The sequence below is a fragment of the Lepus europaeus genome, chromosome 23, assembly GCF_033115175.1.
Source record: "Lepus europaeus isolate LE1 chromosome 23, mLepTim1.pri, whole genome shotgun sequence".
In the NCBI taxonomy this organism is placed as follows: domain Eukaryota; kingdom Metazoa; phylum Chordata; class Mammalia; order Lagomorpha; family Leporidae; genus Lepus; species Lepus europaeus.
The window spans coordinates 24114982-24140805 of NC_084849.1; the positions used below are offsets into that span (position 1 = coordinate 24114982).

Genomic DNA, 25824 nt, shown 5'->3' on the forward strand with positions numbered 1-25824 from the left:
GTCACACGACATTGTGTAGATAATAATGACAAGAAACAAGTCTGTACGCGTTCCGTACTGGTGCAATTTTCTTCTGAATATATGTATTTTAAGATGTATTTATTTATTTGAAAGGAAGAGAGACTGACAGAGATCTTACATCTGCTGGTTCACTCCCCAAATGGCCATAACATCTGGGGTTGGGCCAGGCTGAAGCCAGGAGCCAGGAACTCCAGCCGGGTCTCCCACGTGGGTGGCGGGGACCCAAGCACCTGCCTGCCAACATCTGCTGCCTCCCCAGGCCACTGGCAGGGAGCTGGGTAGGAAGTAGAGCATCGGGACCAGGATATGGGATGCTGGAGTGGCAGGTGGCGGCTTAACCTGGTGCACCACGAGGCTGGCCCCTTTCTGAATATTTTGGATCCCAGGTTGGTGCGCTCTACAGATGGGAAGCAGGAAAAGAACGCGCAGCCTGACTTAGCCACCCTCGGTCTGGAGAAATCAGCCCAGAGACGTCTCGGGTTCGGATCCCCTCACCGGCCTGAGCCTGCAGAACGGAGCTCACGGGGCCTCCAGGAGCTAAGGAAGTGACGGACAACGAAGGCTGACGCTGTGCCAGGCCCCCTTCCAGTGCGCCGTGTGTGTGCCGTTGGCCCCTGCAGCTTCCCCGTGCCCACGGCGCAGGCGACACGTCCATGACCACCACGTGCGCCCTGAATCGCAAACCTCGGTCGGAATTTCCTCCCCGGAACTGAAAAAAGCACAAACCAGGGCTCCCCCCAGGCACCCCTTTAACTCATCTTCAAGTAGCGGGTCTGGCCCACAAACTCCCGGGTTGGTGCGCGTCCCGCCTGCACCCCCTGGCGGCGAGAGGTGGCGCCGTCCGGCTGCCCGCTGCAGCAAGCGTGTCCTCCCGCACTGGGCAGCCGCAGCGAGGACAGTCTCGGGACCGGGAGGGCGGAGGCCCGAGCGCCCGACAGCAGCCAGGACCCCCACCAAGGGGGCGACCGCGCGAATCCCCGGGGCCGAGACCGAGCGCCCGGGGCGGGGGGCGTGGCCTCCGGCCGGGCGGGGTCTCGGCGGGGGCGGGGGCGGGGCCAGCCCGCGGGGCCAGACGTGGCGCAGCGGCCGGGTGGTTCGCTTCCAGCCTACGGAGGAGCTTCCGCCGGGAACCGATGCGTCTCTTGCTGTCTCCGCCAGCGCCGCCGCCGCCGCTGCTGCTGCTGCTCCTCGCAGCGCTTGTGGCTCCAGCCACCGCCGCCAGGACCTACTGGCCGGACTGGGGCCGCCTGCGTGGCCTGGCCCGGGCCCGGGTAGAGGTGAGTGCGCCGAACCCCAGCCCGGAGCATCAGGGCCTCCCCGTCCAGCGGCCACATGGCCCTGGGATCATCCGCTTCCCCTCCCACCGCTCCCTCCGGCGCCGGGACCGTCCCCTTGCCCCCCACCCCCCGCATGCCTCAGTACCCCCTGGTGGAAACCTTGCACACCGGCCCTGAGGCCTGGAACTCCGAAGCCTCCTCCAGCTCCCTGTCCGGCAGGCCAGCGAGCTCCCAGACACGTTGGCCCTCCAAAGGGGCCTGGGACTCTGCCGAGCCTGCTTCTTGGAGCGCAGCTTCGCATCACTCCCGCTTATTCCACCACCCTCCCCCCGGCCAACCCTAGGACTTGGGGGGTCCTAGGAGTCTCTCTTACCCCCTGGGGGGCAGAATTTCTGGGCGCCTCCTAGCAGCACCCTCTCGGGATCCAGGGAACTGACACCCCTGGGCAGCAGCTCCTCACCCGCCTGCGAAGTCTCTGCTTCCATGGCCCCTGTGACTTGGCGCCTTTCTAGTGGGCCTGTTTTGGGTCTGACAAATGCGGGTGGGCTGGGGAGGCTTGGACTGGCTAGTCCTGGGGTCCTAGCCTCCTCTGTGGGAGTGCAGGGAGGGGCCTTCCACACGCCCGGGTCAACAAGCAGCCATATGGTCTGTGGGTCTAGGCCGCAGGTGGCAGGCAGGGCCAGCTCTGCGTGGGGTGGGGCAGGGACCAGATGGCTGGAGTTTCGGGGGGGGGGCGGGGGGGCAGGGGCCATTCAGAGCCATTTCTTCTTGATCCGCCTCCACCCTGAGGCTCTAGGGGCCAAAGGCCAGGCCCAGATGTATTGGCAGAGAGTCAGCAGTTTGGGGGCAAGGCCCACCCACTTCCCTCCAGCCCCACCCCCCACCCCCGTGTCACCTAGCCTGAATTCCCTCAACTGGGCTGTTCATCCATCGGCGCAGAAGGGACCCCTGCCAGCCCCCTCACACTTTGGGGAGAGCTGTTCCAGAGATAAACTCATAACTGGACCCTCCCTGCGTTTGAGGATACAGTGGCTTTCGGGGGGTCACGGGGAGGGGCACCTGGCCTTTCTCATTTGCTCCCCTTGCAGAGCTGCGGCGGATGACAGCTGAACCGCCTAAAGGAGGTGAGTGTGAAGGAAGGGGGTCCCCCAGCGCTGCCCTGCGCAGCCTCTTGGGGAGCGGGCACCATGGTTGCAAGCACTGGGGGTGGGGTGCGGTCAGGTTCCCATCTGTCCCTGGGGGGTGAGGGTGTGTGCCCTGTGGCCTGATTCTCTGGTTCCTCCCTAGGTGAAGGCCTTCGTCACCCAGGACATCCCATACTAGTATCCTTGCCGCCTTCTGGGGAAGGGGAGGTGGGGAGGGTGCCGGGAGCCAGGGAATTCGGAGGGGGTCTGCAGATTGGGTAGGCGGGAGAGATTGGTTAGTGATGACTGCCATAGAACGGGAGAGGCGGACCCACGCCGCTTTGAACCCTAATCCCCACTTAGCCAGAGTGGACATCCAGGCCCGAGCCGGTACCCAGCAAGGCCCTGGGGTCCCCTCGTCCCTGTCCCCGCCCCCCCCCCGTCCTTAACACCTCCTGCAGCCACAACCTGGTGATGAAACACCTCCCAGGCGCCGACCCCGAGCTCGTGCTGTTGGACCACCGCTACAAAGAACTGGAGGTGAGGCTTGGGGCGGGGCGGGAGGCGGGCAGGGGCGGGGCCCAGCGCGCTGACCACGCCCCTTCCCCCGCCCCAGCGCATCCCGCTTAGTGAAATGACCCGCGAAGAGATCAACGCGCTGATGCAGGAGCTCGGCTTCTACCGCAAGACGGCACCCGACGCGCAGGTGCCGGCCCAGTACTTGTGGGCGCCCGCTAAGCCCCCCGAAGACAGCCCGGACCGCGCCGACCTGTAGATCTTGGGGCGCAGCGGAGCGAGCGGGGCCACTCGACCTGAACCCCGGGAGACACGATGAAGCGCTCAGCATCCCGGGAGCCCCCTCCCTTGCTGAGGGCCGACGCCCCGTCCCCCGGGCCAGCAGGAATGGAGTGGGGGGGTTCCTCCCAACCCCCCTTGCTTCCTCCCCCAGCTCCACTAAATCTTTCGCCCTGACTGAGGCTGGACTCCTTTCCTTGCCGCGGGCAGGTGGGGTAGGGGGTCGGAGCGGGAGTCCCCCACCCTTCGTGAGAGCGGCTGTTGGGGGCGGGGCCTTCATCCAAACCCTGCCCCCTCCCCAAGAGAGGTAGAGAGGAATCCGGATGACTGGAAACCAATAATTTATCAAAACGCTGCGTGTGTAGGCGGGGGAGGGTGTTGCGACAGACGGGGCGGCGGTGGGCAGGCTCCCTGGGCGGGGGGGCGGGGAGGACAGTGCCGGGAGCGTGGGGGGCGGTGGCCGGCCGCGGGCGGGGCGCGTTAGACGTTCTTGCCGCGCAGGCGCAGCTCGTGGCGCCGCAGGTGGTTGTAGAGCGACTGCACGTAGGTGAAGACGCACTTGGGGTCGGGCTTCTTGCCCATGATCATCATGTCCTCGACCTCGACCAGGGGCACGCAGTCCACCAGCATCCTGCGGGGAGGGGGCACGGGGCGGGGCGGGCTTTGTCAGCGCCGGCCCCGCCCCTGGCGGCGCCCCTCGACCCCAGGTCTTTTTTTTTTTTTTTTTTTTTGGTGATGGTGGTGGTTACTGTTGGTCTCTCATCATCCACTGGGGGAAAAGCCCAAGGCCCCAACCCCAGGAGGGGAGAGCCTAGCTAGGCAGGTGGAGCTTTGAGAAAAATCCCTGCCCCACGGATGTCGGGCAGGTGCCAAGTCCAGGCTCTTCCCTGGAGGGCGGCCTCCTGCACCCTCACACTGCCGTCGGTAGGGGCCGCCGCCCCATAGAGGCTTCCCCATTGCCAAATCTTTCTCCAGGGCCAAGCCTCCCCCCACCTCCCGCACTGACCCTCTGATACTAGCTGCCAACTGCCTGACCTGGTGTCTGCTGTCATGAGGCTCAGGGACCCCCGCGCTGGTCCCAGAGGACTGTGGGGGGGCAGGGCAGGGGGAGGCAGAAGAGGGAGGGCCCAGCCATCTACACCAGGCTCAGTGGACCACCCGCTGCGCTTTAGATAGGGAAACTGAGTCATTGGACTCAGCAGGTTGCAGGGCTGGGCCTGCCTGGAGCCCCCTCCCCACTGTGGGGTGAGTGGGATGTGGCCACCAAACACCAGCAGCTTCGGCGCTGCGAAGCTGGAGCCTGCCCTCTGGCGGCAAGACCTCTCTTCCACCCTGGCCTCTCCCTGCTCTCAGGATTGCTGAATGAGTTTCCTTTGGCGGGGAAGGCACAGGGCAGGCCACAGCCCAGGACCACTTCCCATCTGCTACCTGTGTGATCAAGCCTGGCACGGGGGTAGGGCGGGGCCCACCGCCAGATCCCAGGGGCTCCCTCGAGGAAACCTCTGCTCTAGCCCTGAACAGCTGTAGATGGTAGATAAGGCCTTGGCCTGTCCAGTGACTCAGTCTGCTTGTTTGTAAGAGTGGCGTCATCCCCGGCTTCATTTAAGACCATGGAGACACTTGAGGTTCCTGGCTGCGCTGCTCATGTGCTGGGTACCCTTGGGGTCATCCCTGCCCTGGAACGGGCTTGTTGCCCTGGCTGACCACAACACCGAGACAGCCTCTGTCTCTCTGAAGCTTCTTCCAGCTGTGGCTGTCTTCCCGGGAATCCCGGCCTCCCTCCCCCAGCCTGGAACTCCCTCCCACCCCGGTGCCTTCCCCGGAGACCTTATAAAGCCATTGTTTACACCGGGGCGCACGGCTTAGGGCTCAGGCTGCCCCAGTGACAGGCCAAACACCCGGCAACATCGCGGTTGAGTCACACTTTCCAAAGGGATCAGAGCTAGGCTGGGCCCCTCTCCCTGCCGGCCAGCCTGCTGGGCAGCAGCTCCTAAGTCCATATATGACCTGGACAGAACACCGAGCCCATCCTCCCCTCACCTGCACCGCTCTTGTGAGTATCCGGGTGCGTGCGGGGGCTGCTCTGTGCAATGGCTCCAGGCCCTGAGGGGCATCTCCGTTGCACCCCTAGCTATGCTGTCCCGGACTCTAGTACTTGGTGCAATCCCCTGGCTCCCTCTGGACTTTGGTTTTTAATACTTTTTTACAGTATGGGTTGGGGAAAAGAGTGATGGGGCAAGGGAAGGAGCCACTGAGTAGGGAGTCTAGAGTCCCAGTTTGAGGGTCCATCTCTGCCTTCAACCCTCTCCCCACCTCGCTTCCCCTCTGAGCTGTGTGTCAGTAACACACAAGTAGTTCAGGGGCTGAACTCTCTACCCTGGCCCAGAGAGGAGGGGACCGGAGAGGAAACACCGCCACATGCAGCTTGGGGATCCAGGCCCCTCCAACCAGGAGAAACGTCTTCCTGTTGATGGAAGTGGCTCCACCCCTGAGCTCCCCGGTTTGGACCATGGCACCACCAACTTGCAGTGCCCAACCCGGAAGCCTGGGAGGCTTCCTAATCCCCCCTCTTCCTGTCCAAACCAGATCTGTCAGGATGCTTGTCTTCCTACTTCTTATACTGCTTTGGCTGTCTAGTTCATCCCAGGTCTCATCCAAGGAATGCTCTAGAACGATGACTTGACTACACCCATTGCTCCTGTTTGGAAACCTTTTATGACCCTGTTGTCTTCAGAAGGAAATTTAAATTCCTGACGGTGGCCCCTGCCTCCACCCCCACGCCCAGACTCCAGCCCATCTCTGCCTGCTTGGCCATATTCTCCATCTCTGGCCCCTGGCCCTGTGCACAGGCCGATCTCTGCCTGGAACTCCCTCTCCCTCCTTTGGCTTGGGCCTGTTCAGATCCTGGCTTGGTCTGTACTTTTTTCTCCAGATGGCCTGAGTCAGGTGCCTGCTGGGCTCCCAGGGCTTCCCGGGGGTCCCCTCAGTCCTGCTTATACGGCTCATCCTGCCCGTTCAGAACAGTCTCACCTGCTAGGCTCTGAACCGCTATAGGACAGGGCCACGTCTGGCTCCAATGGCTTCCTAAGGCTCCCCATTCGCCCCACCCCCACCCCGCCCCGCTCCCAGGGCCCTGGCTGTGCCCCGCTGAGCAGATTTCGGTGGTGCAGTGGGGCAGGTGGGAGAGGCGGCGTTTCTCACCGTGGGGCCCCGAGCAGGGGTTAGGACTTTTTGGTTTTTACCAGTCCCTTCTGGACCAGACAGCGGTAGAACTCCTGGATGTACGTGTACACGCACTTCCAGTCGGGCTCTCGAAGCCGTACCATGTCCTCTGTATCCAGGAGCTGCGGGCAGTCCGCATGGGTCCTGGGGAGGGTAGGGGACCGGGAAGGGGCAGGGGCAGGGCCCGGTCGGGGAAGAGAGGCAGAGAAGAGAGCGGGGAGGAGGAGGAGAGAGAGAGAGAGACACGCACACACACACACACACACAGAGACATGAGTTCAGTTCCGTTCTCAGTGCCGCAGTCTGCCAGCCACCCCCCCGCATGCCCCCTCCCCCCCGACAGTGGACGTGCCGCTCACTACCCATCACTAACGGTGTGCAATGCAGACAGGGGTGGGGCCAAACCAGTCGCAGGTGCAGAGAACTCTCGGGGCAAGCGGGAACGGGGGGTGGGGTGGGGGCGAGGGCGTTGGCACCAAGGTTGGAGAGGAGGGCTGTGCCCCGGGGAGGGGGGGTGAGGGAGGCGTGAGAGGAGGTGGGGGAAGAGGAGGAGGTCTGGGGGGAACCGGAAAGAGAAGAGGGGGAAAGGAAAGACAGATGGAGGAGGGTGCTGAGGGTGAGGTGAGCAGACGGGGCAACGATTCCAAAGTGGAGGGCTTGCGGATGTCCTATATAAGCCACTGATGGCGCCTATATAGGCTGGGCGGGCACGGTGCCCGGGCCAGGAGCCTCCTTTTGGAATCTCCAGCCGGGGTCCCGTGGGAGCAGGAAGCTCTAGTGGGAGTGGGAGGAGAACAGGACAGAGAGGGAGAGAGGGAGATGGGGGGGGCGGAGGGAGGATGGAGGGGATATGGACAGGGCCACCTGGTGGGCCTTGGCCTCGGCTGGTAGGCGGGCCCGCGGCTCCTTGGTTCCGGCGGGCACCTGGCGCACTCGGCAGCGGGTGGGCGGGGGCGGAGGAGGACACGGACACGGGGACTCGCTGGGGACGGGGATCTCAGCTGCTGACTGACAGTGCGGCTGGCCAGCCGACGCCAGCCGGGCCGGGCGGGCACTTACTCAGCCGACGAGAAGGCCACCTCGAAGTTCTGGCGCCGGTTCTGGGGGCTGAGCTGCGCGTAGTCGAAGGCCTCGGGGAAGAAGTTGTGCACCAGGGCACAGAAGGCCATGCCGTCGCTCCAGCTCGAGGAGAAGTTCTGGATGTCCACGTGCTGTGGGCGGTGGAGGGAGGGGCTGGTGGGGGCCCTGGGGGGCCAGCTGGGCTCAGAGAGGCCCTGCGGGCTGCACAGCAGGCTCCGGCCTATGGGCCTCCTCCAACTCTGTTAGCACCCCCAGTCTGGGATGTTGGCTGTGGGAACCAGAGACCCAGCACCACCTGCGCCCAAGGTGTACAGCACCCCCTCCCCCTAGGCAGCAGCTGGCCTTGAACTTCACGCACTCCCTCAAGGGGTCCTCAGTAGGCCCTGCCACTCAAGTCACTTATTCGGTGCCTCAGTTACCCCACACTCCCAGCCCGGAGTGAGGCGCTCGGCCAAGAGACAGGTTGCTGGGCCCCCGGGAGCCCCCCCAGGGCTCACCTCGTAGCCACGTGTCTTGGCGCGACACCAATCCAGCAACATTTGCTTGATGCTGTTGGCGTTGGGGACCCCGAAGCTGGTGGAGCGCTGCACGGCTGCGCGGGGCGCGCCCGGGCTGCTGCGGAGGGGGCGGGGTGGGGGCAGGACCCGGTCACAAGACTGCAGCATGTGCCCCTCTCTGGGGCCCACCCTGCCGTCCGTGGCCTTCGACCGGCTTGTCCCGCCTCTGGCCCCGCCCCCACGCCACCAGGCCCCGCCCCCACGACCCCGCCCCAGCCGCTCACCCCGCGGCGCCCTCTTTCTCCAGCTTCTCTATCATGGCCTTGCGCGCCTGGGACGCCGAGGTCTTGGGCAGGCTCTGCGCCTTCATCAGCTCTTTTTTCTTCTCCGCCTGGCGTTTCTCGAGCGCCGCCAGGCTGCCGGGCCGCGGGCTGGTCTGGTCCTCGCGGTCGAAGATGCTGGGGGTGGGGCGACCACTGTCACTCTCCAGCCAGACCCCCTCCCGCCCGGCGGAGTCTCCGGACAGCCAGGGAGGCGGCAGCTTCTGCATCACACCCATTTTACAGAACGGGTACACACTGAGGCTCAGGCGGTGGGAAAAGATGCGAGCCAGGCTCTCTTCACCAGGCTTGGCCCCTGCAAGTTCTCCGTGTTGCCAAGTTCGGATTCTGTGCGTTATCAGCGTGAAACTGACAACCAGCACACAACAACTAAGGGCAGTAATAATAGCAGCTCGTGTCTCTTGAGCCTCTCCTGGGTGATATTTTAAAGTTCACAAGAGGAGGGCGAGACCTGTCCACCAAAGGTGATGGACAGGAAGTTGTCCAAGAGCTCAGGGGTCCTGGGGGGGGGGTGCCGGTTTCTGGCTCAGAGTCCCTGGACTCTCTGCTTCTCATTCTGGATCCTCACTTCATCCCCGCTCTCTGCCACTCCCGACACCCTTTGCAACATGGGGGTGTCCCCGTCCCTCAAGGGGCTAAGCTGTGCAGAGGCTCTGTGACCCGGGATGTGGCTTGCTGACACCGGGAGGTGACAGTGCCACCGGTTCAATGCCGCTGCTGTCGCGCGGAGCCATGAGACCCTGAGCAAGTCTCCGGCCTCCCTGGGTGTCGGCCTCCCCCCTCACCCCCCTGCCAGTGTGGTTGAGGATTAAATGAGATCCCAAAGCTAGCAGGCAGGAGTAGGAGTGGGCTGACTCCTGTTCCAGCCCCTCCCTGGCCCTCAACCAGGGCCCCTGCAGAACGGGTGTGCAGTGTGGTCCCCCTGAGGTGTGGGTGGCCGGGCTCACCTGCCCATCTTCTTGGAGGAGGACGAAGAGAAGGTCTTGGTTTGCACCATGGTGCTGCCACCGCCATCTGCAAAAAAAAAAAAAAAATGGGGCAGGGAGCAGGGTGAGGCCCGGGGAGCTGGGATGCAGTGTGTACTGCGGGATGGTGCTGGCCGCGGGTCGAGAGGAGGAAGTGATGGCACAGCTGCTGGCACAGAGGACAAGCTTGAGAAAGACCCGAGAAGGCCGAGAGGCAGGCAGACAGGCGCAGGGCGTGCCGGGCGGGCGGCCTTACTCTCCGAGCGCCTCACGAAACTCGACTCCACCGTGGTGGTGCGGGCCGTCCGCGTGCCGTCATCTGGAGGGGCAGGGGACACGAGGGCGGGTGTGAGAGGCACAGGGGGTCGGTGGGGAGGACATGTCCCCCCCACCCCGGGCCCCAAGCCCCGCCTGGCCCCTTACTGGAGTGGACGAGCCGCTCAGTCTTGGTGACGGTGCTGACGGCCGAGCCATCGGCTGCCCGCTGGCTGTGTCGCGTGGTGGTCTCGGTGGCTGTGTTGCCTCGGCCCTCCCCTGGCCGGGCTCGTGCCTCCTGCAGCCGCTGCTCCCGCTCCTTGTCCCGCTGGTCTGGGTGGCAGACACCCCCATGCACGCCCAAGAGGGCCGACCCAGTGCCCACACAGCACATATGCACAGGCACACGGGGCACACAGGATGGGGTGGGGCAGCTTGTTAGAAACACCGATGACACAGGTGACACGGCCTCTGGGAGCAGCTAAGGCTCAGGGGATCCCCATAATTTGTCAGGGAAGGGGGCTGGGAGGGCATTAGGGACTTGGGCAGAAGACCAGGGCATAAGAATGGCTGACATCACAAGGGTGCTGGGACCCAAGGGGGAATGAGTAACTGTCATGAGGGAGTATCCAGGGTTAGGGAAGGAGTAGCTGAGTCTAGGGAAGAAGCTGGACTGCGTGCAGCGAGAGAAAGGGAAACCCAGGTCCAGGGAGGGAGGCATCGGTGGAGGGAGGTCCAGGGAAGGAGGCATCGGTGGAGGGAGTCCAGGGAAGGAGGCGTCGGTGGAGGGAGGTCCAGGGAAGGAGGCGTCAGTGGAGGGAGGTCCAGGGAGGGAGGCGTCGGTGGAGGGAGGTCCAGGGAGGGAGGCGTCGGTGGAGGGAGGTCCAGGGAGGGAGGCGTCGGTGGAGGGAGGTCCAGGGAGGGAGGCGTCGGTGGAGGGAGGTCCAGGGAGGGAGGCGTCGGTGGCACTGAACAGCCATTCCATCCGGGGAAAGAGTAGTTGGGAGAGAAGCGGGGGAGGGACGTTCACTGACCCCAAGAAGTGGGTGGGTAGGGACAGGAACCGGTGTGGCCACCGCTGGGCTCTGGAGGTGGCAGCCGGATTCAGAGAGGGAGTAACTGAGCATGTCGGGAGAAGCAAATGCATCTAGAATTTTTGAGAACAAGAACAGCTGTGCCCAGGACCAGGGAAGCTGGTGAGAGCAGAGGCTAAGGGGGCCGTCGATGGCCCTTAGGGAGAGAGAAGCGGCTGGGAGAAGGTGTATCTGGATCCAGGGAAGGAGTAGTTGACAGTACTTGGGGAAATGGTTGGATCGAAGGAGAGAGTAGCTGAGGGAAGGAGTAACTGAGTCTAGGAAGGAGAAGCTGGCTGGGGACAGTAACTGGGGTGGGCACAGGGAGAGAAGCGGTTAAGGGAAGGGAGCAGCTGGATCCAAGGGAAAGGAGGCAGGGGAGCAGCTGGGAGTAGAGGAGAAGCTGGATGGGGCAGCCACTGAGCTGAAGTGTCCACAAATGGGCCCCAGAGGAGGGAGCAGCTAGGGGGAATGGAGTAGCTGGCTCTAGGGCAGGGCACCTGCCTCTCTACCTCTTTTCCTTTGTCGGAGCTCACGTAGCGCGGCTCGGATGAGCTTCCGTTCCTCAAAGTCCGTGGTCTGATCCAGCTGCAGACGCAGAGCCACGGTCACCGCCCACCCAGGGCCTGCTGGTTCTGGCCCCCCAGGCCCCCAGCCCCGGCCATGTACCATCTTGTCCAGGACTGCTTCATCCTCGATAGCCATCAGCTCCTTGGCGCTCAGTGGGGTCCGCCCCTCTGGTGCTTTGTCCATCCGGGTCTGCTCTGTGCCATTGGCTGCTTCCACAGCCACGGAGGGGGGCTCCGCTGGCTCTGGCTCCATCTGTGGGGCGGGGTGGGGGAGGGCCTGCACTTTAAAGCAGGGGTTCAGGTGAACCCCACCACACCTACCATGGATCCTGAGGCTGCTGGCACAGCCTTGGAAACAACCAGTGGCCCTCCCACCTGCCCAGGGATGGTGAACACTGACAGCCTGGCCATAGGGTTTCTCCTGTACCCAGAGTCAGATTCACGCAATGGACAGCGACAAGGATGGCTTCGGTTCAGGGGTAAGCGTTGTGTACACACTAGGGATTATGCTCGCGCGTCCCTATTTAACAGAAGGAAAAACTGAGGCTCAGAGCCACTGGACGCCGTGCCCAGGGTCCCTCCACAAAGCGTGAAGCAGCCCGGGGGCCGAGCTGAAGGTGGCCCAGCTCCTAAACCTGAGTTCTGCTGCTGCTCCAGCCCCAGCCCCCTCCCAGGAAGGTTCTGCTCTGTCCTGCCAGTTCCCAAGGCCTGGGTCCTCCTGGGCCAGTGCCCGGGCAGTGCACACCCCACCCCCTCTTGCCAAGCAGCCTGGACCTGGGCCCTAGGCTCCTGACCAGGTGTCTGACTAGGGCAACCCCGAGCCAAGACTTCGCTGAAACTCTCCTCTGTGCCACCTCCATCCCCACCCCCAGCCCTGTCCTGCTGGGAACCATCTCCCAGGGGGCCTCTAGCCCAGCCCCCTACCCCCTCCAGGGGGCATCTCTGCAGACAAGGGTCCAACCCAACTCTCACAGCCCCTCCCCTCCTGGCAGGGCCTCTCCATCTGCTGTCGGGGTAAGCAGAGCCGAGGTGGCAGCTGTCCCGGGGAGGCTGGGGAGGCTCGTCCTGGCTGGGGTGGGGGTGAGGAGGTGGGGCTGGGGGTTGGGTCAGGCGAAGGGGCTGCCAGGGCAGCTGCCGCGCGTGCCTCAGGGCCGGAACCTGGCACCCTCTCACCCTAGCCTTGGAGTACGAGTGCCCCAGTCCTCTGCACAGGCTCAGAGAAGGTGATGGGACGTCTAAGAGCACCCAGCAGAGGCAGAGCCTGGCTCAAAACCACTCCCTCCCACCCGCTCAGCGTGGCTGACTTACGAGACTGCTGCTGCGGGCGGGGCCGCTGGAGGAGCGGCGGCGGGTGCTGAAGGCAGGCGGGTGGGCCACGGGGGTCCCGGCATCCTCAGCGGCCTGGAAGAGGGCCTCCGGGTCGGCAGCAGCCAAGAGCAGCTCGCTGGGCTCCAGTTCAGGTTCCAGGTCGGGCACGAGCGGGACCCCCATCCGTAGGCTCAGCACCTCCACCTGCCTGCTGAGTGCGTCCAGCCGCCGGCTCAGGGCCGCTGTCTCCACCCGCAGCTCCTCGGCTGCCCGGGCCACTGGCTCCACGGTGGCCGCTGCTGCCTGGGCTGCCTGGGTCACTGCTGCTCGCCCAGCCTCAGCCACCGCCTGCAGCTCCTCCAAAGCCCGGCCCAACCGCTCCTCCAGGGCTGCGGCCAGCTCAGGCCCAGGCCCTGGGACCCCCGGCATAGCGCTGGTGGGGGATTCTACGAGGGGGGTTGGTAACGGTGGGATAGTGGCAGGGGCTGCTGCCTCTGGCTGGCAGTGTTGGAGTCTTTGTAGCTGGTCCGAGGGCGAAGGCAAGGGCAGCGGGCCTGCCCCGCCCCTGCCGGCCTCCCAGCCCACCACCAGCCAGCTGGAACTGCGGCCCAAATAGAAACCTATTCTGGGCTCATCCGTGGAGGGGACAGTGGGGGAGGGGTGGCCTGTCCAAGCAGGCGGACCGCCAGACCCAGCCCTGGCCCTGCAGAGACCACAGACCTGCAGCGTGGCAAAGCCACCTGGGTTCTGCAGGATTACTGGGACCACAGCCCCATGCGGTGCAGGTGGGGAAACTGAGGCAGGGAGCGGAGAATGGGGCCTGTCCAAGCCACCAAGTCTATTAGCTGCCGGGCTCCCTTGCCCTCATGCCTTGTTGTTTTTGAAAGCTGTCAACAGACGGGGGACCCGGAGGCGCAGGGACTCGGGACGTGGGGCGATCGGCTGCAGCCAGCGTCTCGCACCGAGAGAAAAGTCCTCTAGCCCGTCCCAGGGGCTCAGATTCAAGCACAGACTCTGAGCGAGTGCATTATAGGAATATCACCATCTGCGTCCCTTTGATTCTAGATAGGGAAACTGAGGCAAGTTTGCAGCGTCAGACCCCAGTCTCACTGTGGCACCTCCCATCCACCCCCAGGGTCTCAGCTGCTCTCCCCACCCCACCGAACCCCCTGGCAGAGAGGAGCAGGGTGCATCTCTGCTGGATGACTGGGGGCTGTCTCACCCTCACACTCTCCCTGTGTCACCCCCGGGAAGGCCCAAAGCCAGCTCCAGCCCTCTCACTTCAGCCAAAGTCCTACCGGGTCTCCCTGAGGAGGTTACCTGGGTAGCCGGGCAGCCCACAGGGGGTTCCTTCCCCAGCTGAGCTCCCAGCCAGTTGATCCTAGGCTTGGGAATGAATAATGGAAGGGTGCGAGGTATTCAGTTCCCTTGGTACCTGCTGGCCTGCTGCCTCACCTGATCAGCACCCCCTCCCAGCCTGCCTGTCCCCCCATCGGCACTTCGGCCCAGCCCCCACACGGAGGTTGACGCAGATGCTAATCGCTAATCTCCAATCCTCTAATGGGCTGGGCTGATCTGGGATGGTGGAGATGAGCTCCTCTAATACCTTGGGGCTGGTGTCCAGTGGGGGGCAGGCGCGGGGGTCCTGGGGCTGCCACCGGAAGACAGGGGCAAACTCCCACCACCCCCTGAGAGCCTCAGTATTCCCATCTGTTCTTTCGGAATGAGCCAACCAACTTTGGAGCGAGGAGCACAGATCAGCAAGGGGGAAGTTCAAGGTCAGTACAGAGAGAGGTTCTGACGTGCCTGCTGGCTGACCTGTTGGCACTCGCCAACTGGCTGTGGACCATGGGCAGCCACCTCCTGTCTCTGGGCCTCAGTTTCTCTGTGTGTGTAGCAGGAGGTGAGCAGAGCAGAAGGACCTCCTAGCCTTAGCCCCTGTGAAGCGATTTCTGGGGGTTGACAGATGGTGAGGCTGGCTGGGGGGGTCAGAGCGGGGCTCACCTTGAAGCTGCAGCCTCCTCGGTTACCAGGGGAGGCATGGCTGAGGCTGGTGACATGAGTGACACTGCCCAGCCGGGTCAGGGTCCCGGGGCTGCTGATGTGGGTGATGGTGCTCTTGCCTCCACTGCTGGTGCTGAGGAGCGTGGGGGGCGCCCGCAGCCCCAGCGTCAGTTCTGGGTGGGGAGAAGGGCTGGGGTCAGGATCGGGTAGGGTGAGAGTGGTGCCAGCCAAGGTCAATGGCGCCCCCTTGCTCCCAGCACACCCCCTGGGAGACACCCTGAGCCCCTGGCTGCAGCACCTGTCCTAGGTGCCGAGCTAGGCGGCTGCAGCAGTGGGAGGCAGGGGGAGGCCTACCTGCCCTCTGGTTGCCCGTGGGCAGCAGGACCCGGCCCGTGGAGGCCTGGCCACGGCCATCCTTGATCTCGATGGTGAATGTGGTCTTCATACTGCCCCCGGGCTCGGCAGCAGTGCCGACAGCCACGGGCTGCGGGGCACTGGGCTCCTCTGAGCAGGCCCCGGGCCCCCCTGCTCTGTTTTCAAGGGACCTGGCAGCCAAGCCCCGCCCCCGAGGGCCCTCCTCTCGGGGGCAGCTTTGAAGCTGGGCCAGGGGCCGAGCTATTCCTCGTGGCTCCTTGCTGAACCGGGAGGAGATGTTGCCACCGGGGCTCCGAGAGGAGGAGCCGCTGGAGGAGGAGGCAGGGGTGGTGCTGATGAGGGAGGGGCCCAGGAGCTTCGCAGGGGTCTGGGGACCGAGGGAGGCCTGGGGTGGGCCGTCCTGGAGCCGGGCAGTCGTGGGAGAATCGGATGTGAACTTGCGGACGCGGTCCCGCACAGAGCCAGCCCGCTGGAACTGGGAAGGTCCGGTGGCAAGGGGGGTGGACTCTGCAAGGGACAGGAGGGCTGTCAGCGGCCGGGTGGGGCAGGGGCTGCCCAGAGCCTGGGGGAGTCGGGGGTGGGTGGTACCTTGGTTCTGGGCTGGCTGGCGGGGGCTGAGCACGGACAGGGAGCGTTGGCAGGATCGGGGTCCAGCAGGGTCTGGCAGGTTGGGGAGGGGATGGCGGCCATGTCGGGGGAAGATGAAGGAGAGTAGGTTGGGGGGGCCTTCCCACCCCTCCTGCATACCCCAAGGCTCTGGGGTATTCCCCCATTCAGCTGCCTCTTTCCTTCCGGCCCCTCCTACCCCTCCCACACTGACCCCGAGATGACTTGGACGCTCCTGGGGGCCAGGGCCAGGCTCGGGCTAGAGGAGGGGTGCCCGGATCCTCCCCGCTGATGGGGATGGGGCCAGCCCCCCCCACCAGGCCAGTGCTGCCCATGGCTCCAGCTGGGAGATGGGCGCACTCCCATATTGGGGAGAAGAATGTGTCTGCCGCCCGTTGCCTTTCAAGGCTGCAGGGAGGCCTCTGGCCACGGTGGTGGGGGTAGGCCTGCCCAGGGGCGGGGACACCCCAGGAGCAGTGTGGGGTGTGTGTCTGTGTTCGGGACTGCCCGGACCTGGAGGCTGGAACTGTGATGGCAAAAGAACCCATTCTGCAGGCAGGGAAAAGGAGGCTGGGCTAGGGGGAGGCTACGCTGCCCCTGCTGGGACCCTCACCTGCTCTCTTTGTGTCAGAGGGGCCTCTGACAGGGTCCTGGGCAGCAGGGGGCTCTGTGGGACCAGGCAGGAGCTGCAAGGGAGATACAACATGGGCGGGGCCTGACCCCGACGCACACACTTGGAGGAGCGCCTCTGGGGGGCGTCCCCGCCCTTTGGCCAGACTCACCTTGTTGGTCACCTGCCTCTCGGGGCTGGAAGAGGCTGGTGGCTCCTGGGGCTCAGGGCTGGCGGTGGCCCTGGGGGGGCTGGCGGGTGGCTCAGGGCTGCCTGGAGCCTCAGCAGCGGGGCACTGCGGCCCAGCAGGCTCCACGGGAGGCTCGGGAGAGGCAGTGCGGGGGGAGCTGTCCGGTGAGGCGGCTGAGCTGGGTGTGCCTCCGGCAGGGGCCCTCAGCAGGAGTGTTACTGAGGTCACATCCTGGCTGATGACCTCAGGGGGGGTTGGGGTTGGCTCTAGGACCTCTGCTTGCTGCTCCTGTTCCTCTCGCTGTGGCACCTGCGGGGGACCCATAGGATATGCCCAAGTCTCTCCAGACCACGGGTGCCGCCCCTACTCTCTGAGCACCAGGCTGGCAGGTGCCCAGGGCAGGGCATGCAAAGCAGAGGGCTGGGCATGACTTCCTGTGGGCACACCTGCATGGACACTGGCAGCCCCTGACCCTCAATCTCTAGGCACAGCCCAGCCAAAGGTGGCTCACCGAGGGCCAGGTCCTAATGTCAGTGGTTGGGGGTGGCAGGAGACCTAGGCTTAACAGATCCCTTGGGCAGAGACCCTAGATCCCTAGCCTCAGTCTGATTAATCAGGGAGTCCGGAGATGGGGGCCTGCAGCGGCCTCTGCTGGCCACTTGGGGAACCTGCACAGCCTGACAGCTCACCCACGCTCCAGGGAGAACAGAAGGGACTCTGTGAAAGTGCTTGGGGCCTGACACACAGGCCCTGGTAAGAGGTAAGGAAGAGGGGGAGTGTGCCTGGAGGATAAGGGACGGGGGTTAAGCAGGGGGACTTCCGGGGTGAGATTTGCATTTCTGGGAAATCCCTCTGACTGCTGGGGGTGGGGGTAGGAGGGCAGGTGCAAGGAGTGCCTGTGTACCAACACAGGTGGCCATGGGAAAGGGCGGAAGTGGGAGGCAGTGTAGAAGGGAAGTCCTGGGTAGGGACAGGGTTTGCAGTCGGGGACAGGTGGCCAGAGATTGCCTGGGAGTGTGGGCAGAGTCTTGAGATGGAGCCTGGGTGTCTACAGGCTTAGGGATCCTCTCGCAGTCAACCATAGTTAAGCAAAGACTCTCATGTGCTCTGGGCTGGTGGCATCCGTGGGCCAAGGAGCCCAGGCCAGCCTCCCACGCTGCCGTGTTCCCTACCTCACGCCGTTCCAGCCTGTGTGCCTCCGCCCGTCCCTGGCCGTCGTCTCGCGAGCCGCTGTTGGGACGCCCGCTGTACAACCTCCCGGCCACGGTGGCAGCTGGAAGGGAAGCGGCAAGCAGCAGGTGAGTGGCTGGGAGGTGCCGTGGGCTGCTGAGAACAGGGCAGGGGTGAGGCCAGGAGAAGGAAGGCCACACGCACCCTCGATCTCCTGAGCCCGGACGCGGCGGATGGCGGCTCGGATCAACTTGCGTTCCTCGTATTCCGCAGCACCTCGCAGCTGGAAGGGGAGACGCAGGCCATGGGTGCTGCTGGGTTTCGGCACTCAGGCCTCCCCCCAGGCTGCCCCCAGCCCCTGCCCCCGGCCTGGGCCTCACCAGCGTGGTCAGTTCCTCCACATCATTCATGGACTCCAGCTGTCCCGCCAGCCGTGCCAGGGCGGCCCGCTGCTCAGCTTCCCGCTGCTGGGAGCTGCAGAGACATCATGGCTGTAACCACCACGTCAGGGGCGGGTGGTGGAGGAGGTAGGACAAGCATCGGGGCCAGGACCCGGTACCCAGAACCCTGGCAGAGGTCCCCAGAGCTGTGCACTGTAGTGTACGCATGTACGTGGCCATGAGCACCGATGCCACGTGCCGCGTGCACTGATGCGGCCAGGCCACTGTGCCCGGTTTGCAGTCCGTGCCCACAAGCATACCTATGTGTGCACACATCAGAGTGTATTTTAAAGTTTGTGGAAAATGGAATTGAAAGACAAGTTTGTGGCTGATGCCGTGGCTCACTAGGCTAATCCTCTGCCCGCGGTGCCAGCACCCCGGGGTTCTAGTCCTGGTCTGGGCACTAGATTCTGTCCCGACTGCCCCTCTTCCAGTCCAGCTCTCTGCTGTGGCCCGGGAGTGCAGTGGAGGATAGCCCAGGTCCTGCACCTGCATAGGAGACCATAAGTTCCTGGCTTTGGATCGGCGCAGCGCCAGCCGTAGCGGCCACTTGGGGGGTGGTGAACCAATGGAAAAAGGAAGACCTTTCTCTGTCTCTCTCTCTCACTAACTCTGCCTGTCCAAAAAAAAAAAAAAAAAAAGAAAGAAAGAAAAGAAAGACAAGTTTGTGTGCAGAAATATTTGAAACCCATGCGTCTAGGGGTTTTCAAACAAGTTCACAAAAAACACCTATGATTAAAAAATACATGGATTTCATTTTTTTAGCAAAGTAAACTTATCTTTCAATTCCATTTTTCCCATGAACTTTTTTTTAAGATTTTTTTTTTTTTAAAATTTGAGAGGTAAAGACAGTGAGAGGGAGAGACAGAGAGAAAGGTCTTCTTTCCGTTGGTTTACCTCCCAAATGGCCGCTACGGACAGAGCTACACTGATCTGAAGCCAGGAGCCAGGTGCTTCCTCCTGGTCTTCCATGCGGTGCAGGCGCCCAAGCACTTGGGCCATCCTCCACTGCACTCCCAGGCCACAGCAGAGAGCTGGACTGGAAGAGGAGCAACCGGGACCAGAACCCGGTGCCCATATGGGATTCTGGTGCCACAGGTGGAGGATTAGCCAAGTGAGCCACGGCGCCAGCCCTTTTCCATGAACTTTTACAGAAATCTTTTCTTCTATGTGAAGGACACAGAGACAGAGAGACAGAGATCCTTCTGCTGGTTCACTCCCCGAGTGCCCAGACAGCCAGGGCCGGGCCAGGCTGAAGCGAGGAGCGAGGAACTCAACCTGGGTGTCCCATGTGGGTGGCAGGTGTTCAAGCTGAGCCACCCCTGCTGCTCCCGGGGTGCGCATTAGCAGGAAGCTGGATAGGAAGTGGAGGAGCCAGGACTGCAGCCAGGCACTCTCACGGGATGCAGTGTCCCAAGTGGCGGTTTACCCACTGGACGGACCCTCATTCCGCCAACTGCACGCGCAGACGGTAGGCAGACGCCCCTGCCTGCGCACGGGAGCTGAGCCCTGGCACACGCACCCTCTCCCCCCTGCACACCCACCGCCCCGCCACTCACTGCAGCCAGTTCTCCTTGTTGTCCTGCCGCTCGGCACGGAAGCGCTTGGATGCCAGGGCCTCCTCCTCGCGCTCCAGCTCCTGCCGCTGCAGCTCTCGGATGGCCGAACGGATGCGGCGCCGCTCTGCCAGATCTGCCGTGACCTCCAGCTGAAGGGCAGGCGGGGGCGAGGGGCAGGTCATTTTTGGCTGCCGGGGGGGCGGAGGGCTAGCACCAGCTGCCCACGGCTCTGCCTGGGGCACAATGAGGGGCCTGTCTCCACTGCCCGTGCCCTAAGCCTTTCACGTGCCTGCTTGCCCACTCAGGGTCTCAGGAGGGGAGACCCAGCTCAATGCAGCAGGGCTCCTGGTGGCGGGGAGGGGGGGGTGTCCACAGAATACCTGCTGTCAGCAGGCAGCCAGCAACTTGACTCCTCCCCTCAGAGCCTTTCACCAAACCCTAAGAGTCAGGGAACCACCAAGGGGCACTGACAGCTCAGGAGGATTGGGTGAGGGGCAGCTGGACTCCACCCTGGGAACAAGGGAGTCTCTTGATCCAGTCCTGAAGCGCCGCAGCCCCATCCACTTAGGACACACGGGGAAACTGAGGCAGGTGCACTGGAACCCTAGCTCCTTGCTTGGCTGGGGCTATTTCTTGTCCCTTCCAGAAGCAGCTGGGGCCCAGAATGGGAGGCCAGTCCCCTAGACTGGCACCAGGAGCTACCCAGAGCCCTAGAGAGGGTGTCCCTGGGGGAGAGGTTCCCACCAGCTTCTCGGGAGATTGGAGGGTGGCTGGTCCAACCAGGTCCAGGACAGGGCACCTGCCCGGGGCTGAATCAGCTGAGCCTGGTGCTCTATGACCTCCCCACCTGCAGCTGTATGAGCTCCCCACCCCCGCCCCTCCTGGATCCTCTGTCCTCAAGGGGCCCTGGGAAGCTAGGGCAGAAATAAACCTTCCAGGTGGGCTGAGTGACTTCCCCGGTTGCCACCCCCCAAAGCAGTGAAGTGGGAGGGCCAAGGAGCCCAGGACCCCTGCCTTGCTGGCCTCCCCTCCCCCAACATTCCTTCCTGCTCAGCAGGGGAGCCGGGTGGCAGGGGTGAGGGGGTGGGGTGGAGATAGAGATTTCACGGGGAGCTGGGGCTGGCTCCACTCCGCCAGGGGCCAGCCAACCCAGTCCCAGTGTGAGCTGGTGGGGGAGACTGTGGGGAACAGAGCCCCCCTCCCAGGCTCCACATTCCTGAGGAGGCCTGGGAGGGCCCCCTGCAGCTCAGGCCAGAACCCCCAGCTGGCAGCTTTAACCTGAACCTGAACCTGTTTTCTCATTTGCCAGGTGGGACAATGCCCCTCCCCCCCTTCAGGGCAGTGACTCAGGGGTCCTGCAGCAAGGAGCCACACTTTCTGCTGGGGTCTAGCCCAGGAGTCAGGATTTGAACCCAGGTCTCTCTGACTCGCCAGCCTGCCCTTTGCAGTTGAGGACCCACCCCCCCAGCCTGGACTGGAGGTGCCCCGAGGCCTTTCGGGGGCGTGGGATGGGGGCATTAGTCAGGCAGTGGGAGAATGAGGCTCAGCTCCCCACCTCCCAGAGCCCAGAGCCCCTGTGGTACATCTGGGGCCCAGGGGCCTGGGGACAGCTGGTCCAGCCCATCTAGAGGGTACAGGGATCCCTCAGACGCCCTAATTCCCAATGCTCTGGGCTCGAGGCAGGTCTTTTTCCCTGAAAAAGGGCTGATGTGGGAACCTGGCCACCTCTGCAAATTCTGGGAGCCTCAGCGGCCCCCCTCTGATCCCCCCACCAGAGTGGCAGGGCCAGGCCCCAGGGTGGGGCGGTGGCCCACAGTCATTCCACAAAGGTCGGCCCACAGTGTCCCCGCTGTGTCCTGCGGTCCCCGCCCTCTCAGGCGCTGCCAGTGTGTGAGGAGGGGGCCCGAGGAGGGAGGGAGGAAAGTACAAAGGGCCATTGTCCACCAGCGGGAGGAAGTGGAAGGGGCCGGAGCTGTTTCCGAAACTGCCCAGTGAAATTCTCCCGGGAGGAAAGAGGGTGCTTCCTCCTTCCCGAGGGGGCCGGGCCGACGGTACTTGCTGCCCTCGCTGCGTCCCTCTGGGCCTCTGTCACCCGCTTTGCGCAACGGAGGGGACTCTGGAGGCGGTGGCTAAGGCCAAACTGGCCCAGGTGGCCCAAGGGGGGAGCCGCCAGCAGTGCAGCGAGGCATCGCTAGGGGGCGCTCAAGGCCCGCCGGGTCCGGAATCGCCCGCGCCCGCCGGGCCCCGCCCACGGCCCGACCGCCGGGTCCGGCTCTCGGCGCCGAGGACAGGAAGCCCCCTCCCTTCGCCTCCGCCCGCTTTAATGTCCCCCATCGGCCGAGAGGAAACGGCGGTTCACAGATCTGAGCCTTCTTCCCGCCTCCGGCTGCACGGCTAGTGAAGTGTCGGAGCCCGACCTTGAACCCGGGACCGAGGCGGAGGGCCTCCCGGCACGGGGCGCAGAAGCCTGCGGCGTGCGTGTCCCCGGACGCCCCCGGCCCGCCCGCAGGAATGTGCCGGAGCCGAGGCCGGAAGCAGCGGCCAGGGTCCCCGAATCGGCCCGACGTGGGGCGCGGGGCGGGCGCCGCGGGGCCGGCTTTCCCTTATAAGGCCCGGCCCCGCGGGGAGGAGCCCGGCTGGCGACGTCCCCCGTTCCTGCCACGAGGCCGGCGGGCGGGACCCTCGGCGGGCACTGAGGCGCAGTCGTGGCGGGCCGGGGGCTGCAGGGTGGGAGGGGCGTGGGGCGGGGTCTCCTGCGTTCTTTCCCAGGGAGGGGGGCGTGGGACAGGGTTGGGCCGACGGCAGCCACCGCTCCGGCCTCTTTGAAACCCTGGCCCAGACCCTGCGTTGAGACCCAGGGAGGTTGTGGCGGGAGACCCCTGAGCTTCAGTGTAGACCCCCGGACGCTGGGCGTGCGCAGAGAGAGAGCAGTCCCCAGCGTGCGGTGTGCACGCGACTCTGCGGCTCCCGCCTGCCCTGGGTCTCTTCCTGACCGCTGGCCGTGCACCCGCGGAAACCCCACCCCGCAAACAGTGGCGGGGGCGGACACAGGGCTTTGGGGACACAGCAGCCGGGCACTGTCCAGTATCTGGGCCGGCAGAGCTGGCGTTAGTCTTTGCCTCCGTGGGAATGGCACGGGGTAGGAGGAGGTGGGGGTGGGGTGGGGGGAGATCACCTGTCCTCTGCGCAGGGAGGTAAATCTTTAATTTCCCCTCCAGGACAAGGGTCAGGGGCTGGGAAGGTGGGCCTGTAGCCCCTCCCCCAGGTCAGCTGCTGCCTGGCCTTGCTGGGTTGCCTCACAGCCTGTCTGTGCATGGGGGTGGGTGGGGGTGGGGAAAGGACCCTCAGGAAGAAGCCGAGGGAAAGGGACCCAAGGTCTGGGAGCAAGTGTGCCTCATTCATCCGTATGCCAACCCCAGGACTTGGGCTGTGTGTACACCAACCCCAGGACTTGGGCTGTGTGTACACCAACCCCAGGACTTGGGCTGTGTGTACACCAACCCCAGGACTTGGGCTGTGTGTACACCAACCCCAGGACTTGGGCTGTGTTTACACCAACCCCAGGACTTGGGCTGTGTGTACGCCAACCCCAGGACTTGGGCTGTGTGTACACCAACCCCAGGACTTGGGCTGTGTTTACACCAACCCCAGGACTTGGGCTGTGTTTACACCAACCCCAGGACTTGGGCTGTGTGTATGCCAACCCCAGGACTTGGGCTGTGTGTATACCAACCCCAGGACTTGGGCTGTGTGTATGCGAACCTCCCCATCCCCATTTCACAGGCAAAGAAACTGAGACTCAGAATGGGAAGATGACAGACTAGAAGTCACGGGACCCATAAGGTCCCATGAAGTCCCTCTCTGCCAGCCTCGACCTTGCCACGACTCTTGGTGTCCCCCACAGCCCTCCCTGGGGCTTGGACCTTGGCACAGCTTCCTAGCTGGGTGCCCTTCCTAGCTGGGCAGGTGATCCACCTGTGCGGGTTGCAGTGTCCTGGCTCTGGGAGCTGCTGTGAGCATGCGAAGGTGCGCCCAGCCCGCCCTGTGCCATCCCCTGGCGTTATTAATCATTGCTGCCACCATTATCACGTGGGCCAGCTTCCAGGAGCTGTTGCTTGGGAGAGGCGGATCCAGCCTCCCCACACCTGTGGCTGCACATGGGCGCGTCCTCAGCAGTTACTGTTTAAACAGGTGGTGGCAGTGGGGTGGGGTGGAGGGGAGCTGGGAGCCACCAGGCTTGGGCACCTGGCGTGGATGGCACATGCCACAGGGGCCTCGGCGTCAGTCACACGGAACAGGCCTGGCCCCTCCTCCATCACCCGCTTTCTGCCAGCTGGGAGGTAGCCGGGGCTGGCCCTGCCTCTCTGGCCCGGCTTGTCCTTAACTGCGGTGGGCCCACTGGGGTGCTTACCAGCTTCCGAAGGGCTCCCTCGTCCAGCCCAGCTAAGGCTTCGTCTGCCATTTCACTGGCCCCTAGCTCCGTCCGCCTCCTCCCGGTAAGATCCTCAGTGCCTGGGGCACCTGACACCAGCTCAGGGGGCCCTGCAGGGGACAGACATGAGTTAGGTCTACCAGGGTTGGGCAACGGGGCGGCACCGCCTCATTTCCTTCTGCAACCTGTTGCTGTCCCATCTTTGCTATCCTATCCTGGCTGGGGGTTGAACTCTACCTTCGGATGGTTTGCTGGACCAGGGTCCCTGGTTCCAACCTTGCCAGCTCCACTGTTAGGCTATTGCTGTGAGGCCTCGGGCCCTCATCCTGTTCAAGTCTCAAAACAGGACAGCAGAGACCTGGATGGAAAAGCCACGCTGCCCAGCAAGGGCCACCCACTGTGCTCACCACCAGGGGGTGCACACCAGTCTCTGGAGTTTCCTGCCCCACCCACCCATCCATCCCTGGGCCTGCCCAGCCCCCCACCCACTCGGCAAACCCAGGCTCCGGCTGTGGGCTGAGCCCCTATGCAAGTCCTTGCTGCTACCGCCACTCTCGCTGCCCAGGTACTGCAGGTACACGGACAGCGTCTTCCAGTCCACGCGGCCAGCCCTCCACGCACACCCCCTCCCCTTCCTGTCCCTGCCTTCTCCCTGCCAACTCCCAGGACCTCAGGAAGCCAGGTGTCCGGGCACCCAACTCCTCCTAACAGTTCACATACAATTCAATGCCTCCGTACCGGGAATGCCCACTGGAAGCTGACCCCGGCCAACGCCTGGACTTGACGCAAACGGAGAGGGTGGGAGAGGACCATGGATTTGTCACGGGTGCAGAAAGGACCCCAAAGGCTCAGAGGGCAGGGAGGAACTGAATAAAAGCCTTAGTCACCTCCAGTTTCTCAAGCAGCCTTCCAAAGTCCCAGGCGCCCTGGACACTCCACACTGGCCCCCGTCACTGCTCATCAAAACGGACCCCGGACTCCCAGCCCCGCCTCCCCATGCAGGTCCCCTTCCTCCGTGGCCCAGGTATCTCTCTGGAAGCCAAGGGCACACCCGAGGTGCTCCGTTCATGTGCGGTGGCTCCAGGCTCCCCCCCTCCACTGATTCATTTCTCAAGCATCCTCTCACCCATCACAGTCACCTGGCGAGTCACCCCAACCAAGGGAATGGATCTTGGGGGGTCCTAGCCACACAGTTGGGGTCTGTCTGACCTCGTCTGTTCAAGTCGCTGCTTGCTTCCTGGTAGGTTCAGACCTGTGTCCCCCACCCCGCTGCCGGCCTCCCTGTGTGTTAGGGTCCTTGTCGCTTACCTACCTATCTGGAGTAACTGTCTTCCCCAGGAAGTGTCGCTCAGTGGGCACCAGCCCTGGTTCCCTGAACACTGCGTTGCCACCTAGGCTTCTTCTGAAGGATGGGGGTCCCTCGTGCCCAGGCTCGGACACCCAGGAGGCTGTGAGAAGTCTCTTCGTCCTCAGAAATTCTCCGGCACCCCCCCTCCAGTCCCATAGTCCCCTGTCACAGAGTCTAGCCTCGGGGGTCTCTGGGGGCTTCCCTTGCGAAGTCTGTACCTACAGAATAGCGCCCCGGAGAGGGGGAGCCCCCTGTTGGAGGCCGGTGGGCGTCCCTCTCCACGGCCTCAGAACCTTAAGTATCCCCACGGCTTACAACACCCGAGGAGGGAAGCAGCGCTCAGTTCTGAGAGTTCCAGAACCCGGGTAAGAGATATCCGGGTTCCACCCTCTGGACCCGTCGGGGGTCCTGGCGCCGTCCCGAGGTCCGCACACTCACCTCTCAGTCCAGCCCGCCCGTCCGGCGCGGGCTCGGGTCAGTTCGCTCCGGGCGCGACAATTGCAGATTAGAGACGGTCAGGCGGGAGGCGCCGCGACCTGGGAGCCCAGGCCCGCTCAGCAACC

At 64.0% G+C, this 25824-nt stretch overlaps 2 protein-coding genes across 4 annotated transcripts; one reads left to right on the plus strand and one right to left on the minus strand.

Moving 5' to 3' along the window:
• Window positions 1-1090: 1090 nt before the first annotated feature.
• Window positions 1091-3398, plus strand: SELENOM (selenoprotein M). The gene is made up of 5 exons (XM_062181884.1): window positions 1091-1298; window positions 2387-2422; window positions 2586-2620; window positions 2884-2962; window positions 3039-3398. Exons 1-5 carry the CDS (start codon window positions 1155-1157, stop codon window positions 3195-3197), a joined length of 453 nt encoding a protein of 150 aa, XP_062037868.1. The 5' UTR covers window positions 1091-1154; the 3' UTR covers window positions 3198-3398.
• Window positions 3399-3541: 143 nt separating this feature from the next.
• SMTN (smoothelin) lies at window positions 3542-25824 on the minus strand. 3 transcript variants are annotated; one of them, XM_062181885.1, is made up of 21 exons: window positions 25700-25824; window positions 23893-24023; window positions 19482-19630; window positions 17863-17956; window positions 17687-17765; window positions 17485-17585; window positions 16295-16621; window positions 16126-16198; window positions 15495-15566; window positions 14886-15413; window positions 14532-14704; window positions 11320-11472; window positions 11163-11238; window positions 9746-9910; window positions 9579-9641; window positions 9305-9371; window positions 8301-8474; window positions 8017-8134; window positions 7499-7650; window positions 6419-6583; window positions 3542-3848 (listed from the first exon to the last, which is right to left on the minus strand). In XM_062181885.1, exons 2-20 carry the CDS (start codon window positions 23941-23943, stop codon window positions 6439-6441), a joined length of 2760 nt encoding a protein of 919 aa, XP_062037869.1. In that variant the 5' UTR covers window positions 23944-24023; window positions 25700-25824; the 3' UTR covers window positions 3542-3848; window positions 6419-6438. The 3 variants fall into 3 exon arrangements, with proteins under 3 accessions (XP_062037869.1, XP_062037871.1, XP_062037870.1); XM_062181887.1 differs by lacking the exons at window positions 6419-6583; window positions 25700-25824 and adding an exon at window positions 12528-12620 and having other exon boundaries at window positions 23893-24019; XM_062181886.1 differs by lacking the exons at window positions 9579-9641; window positions 9746-9910.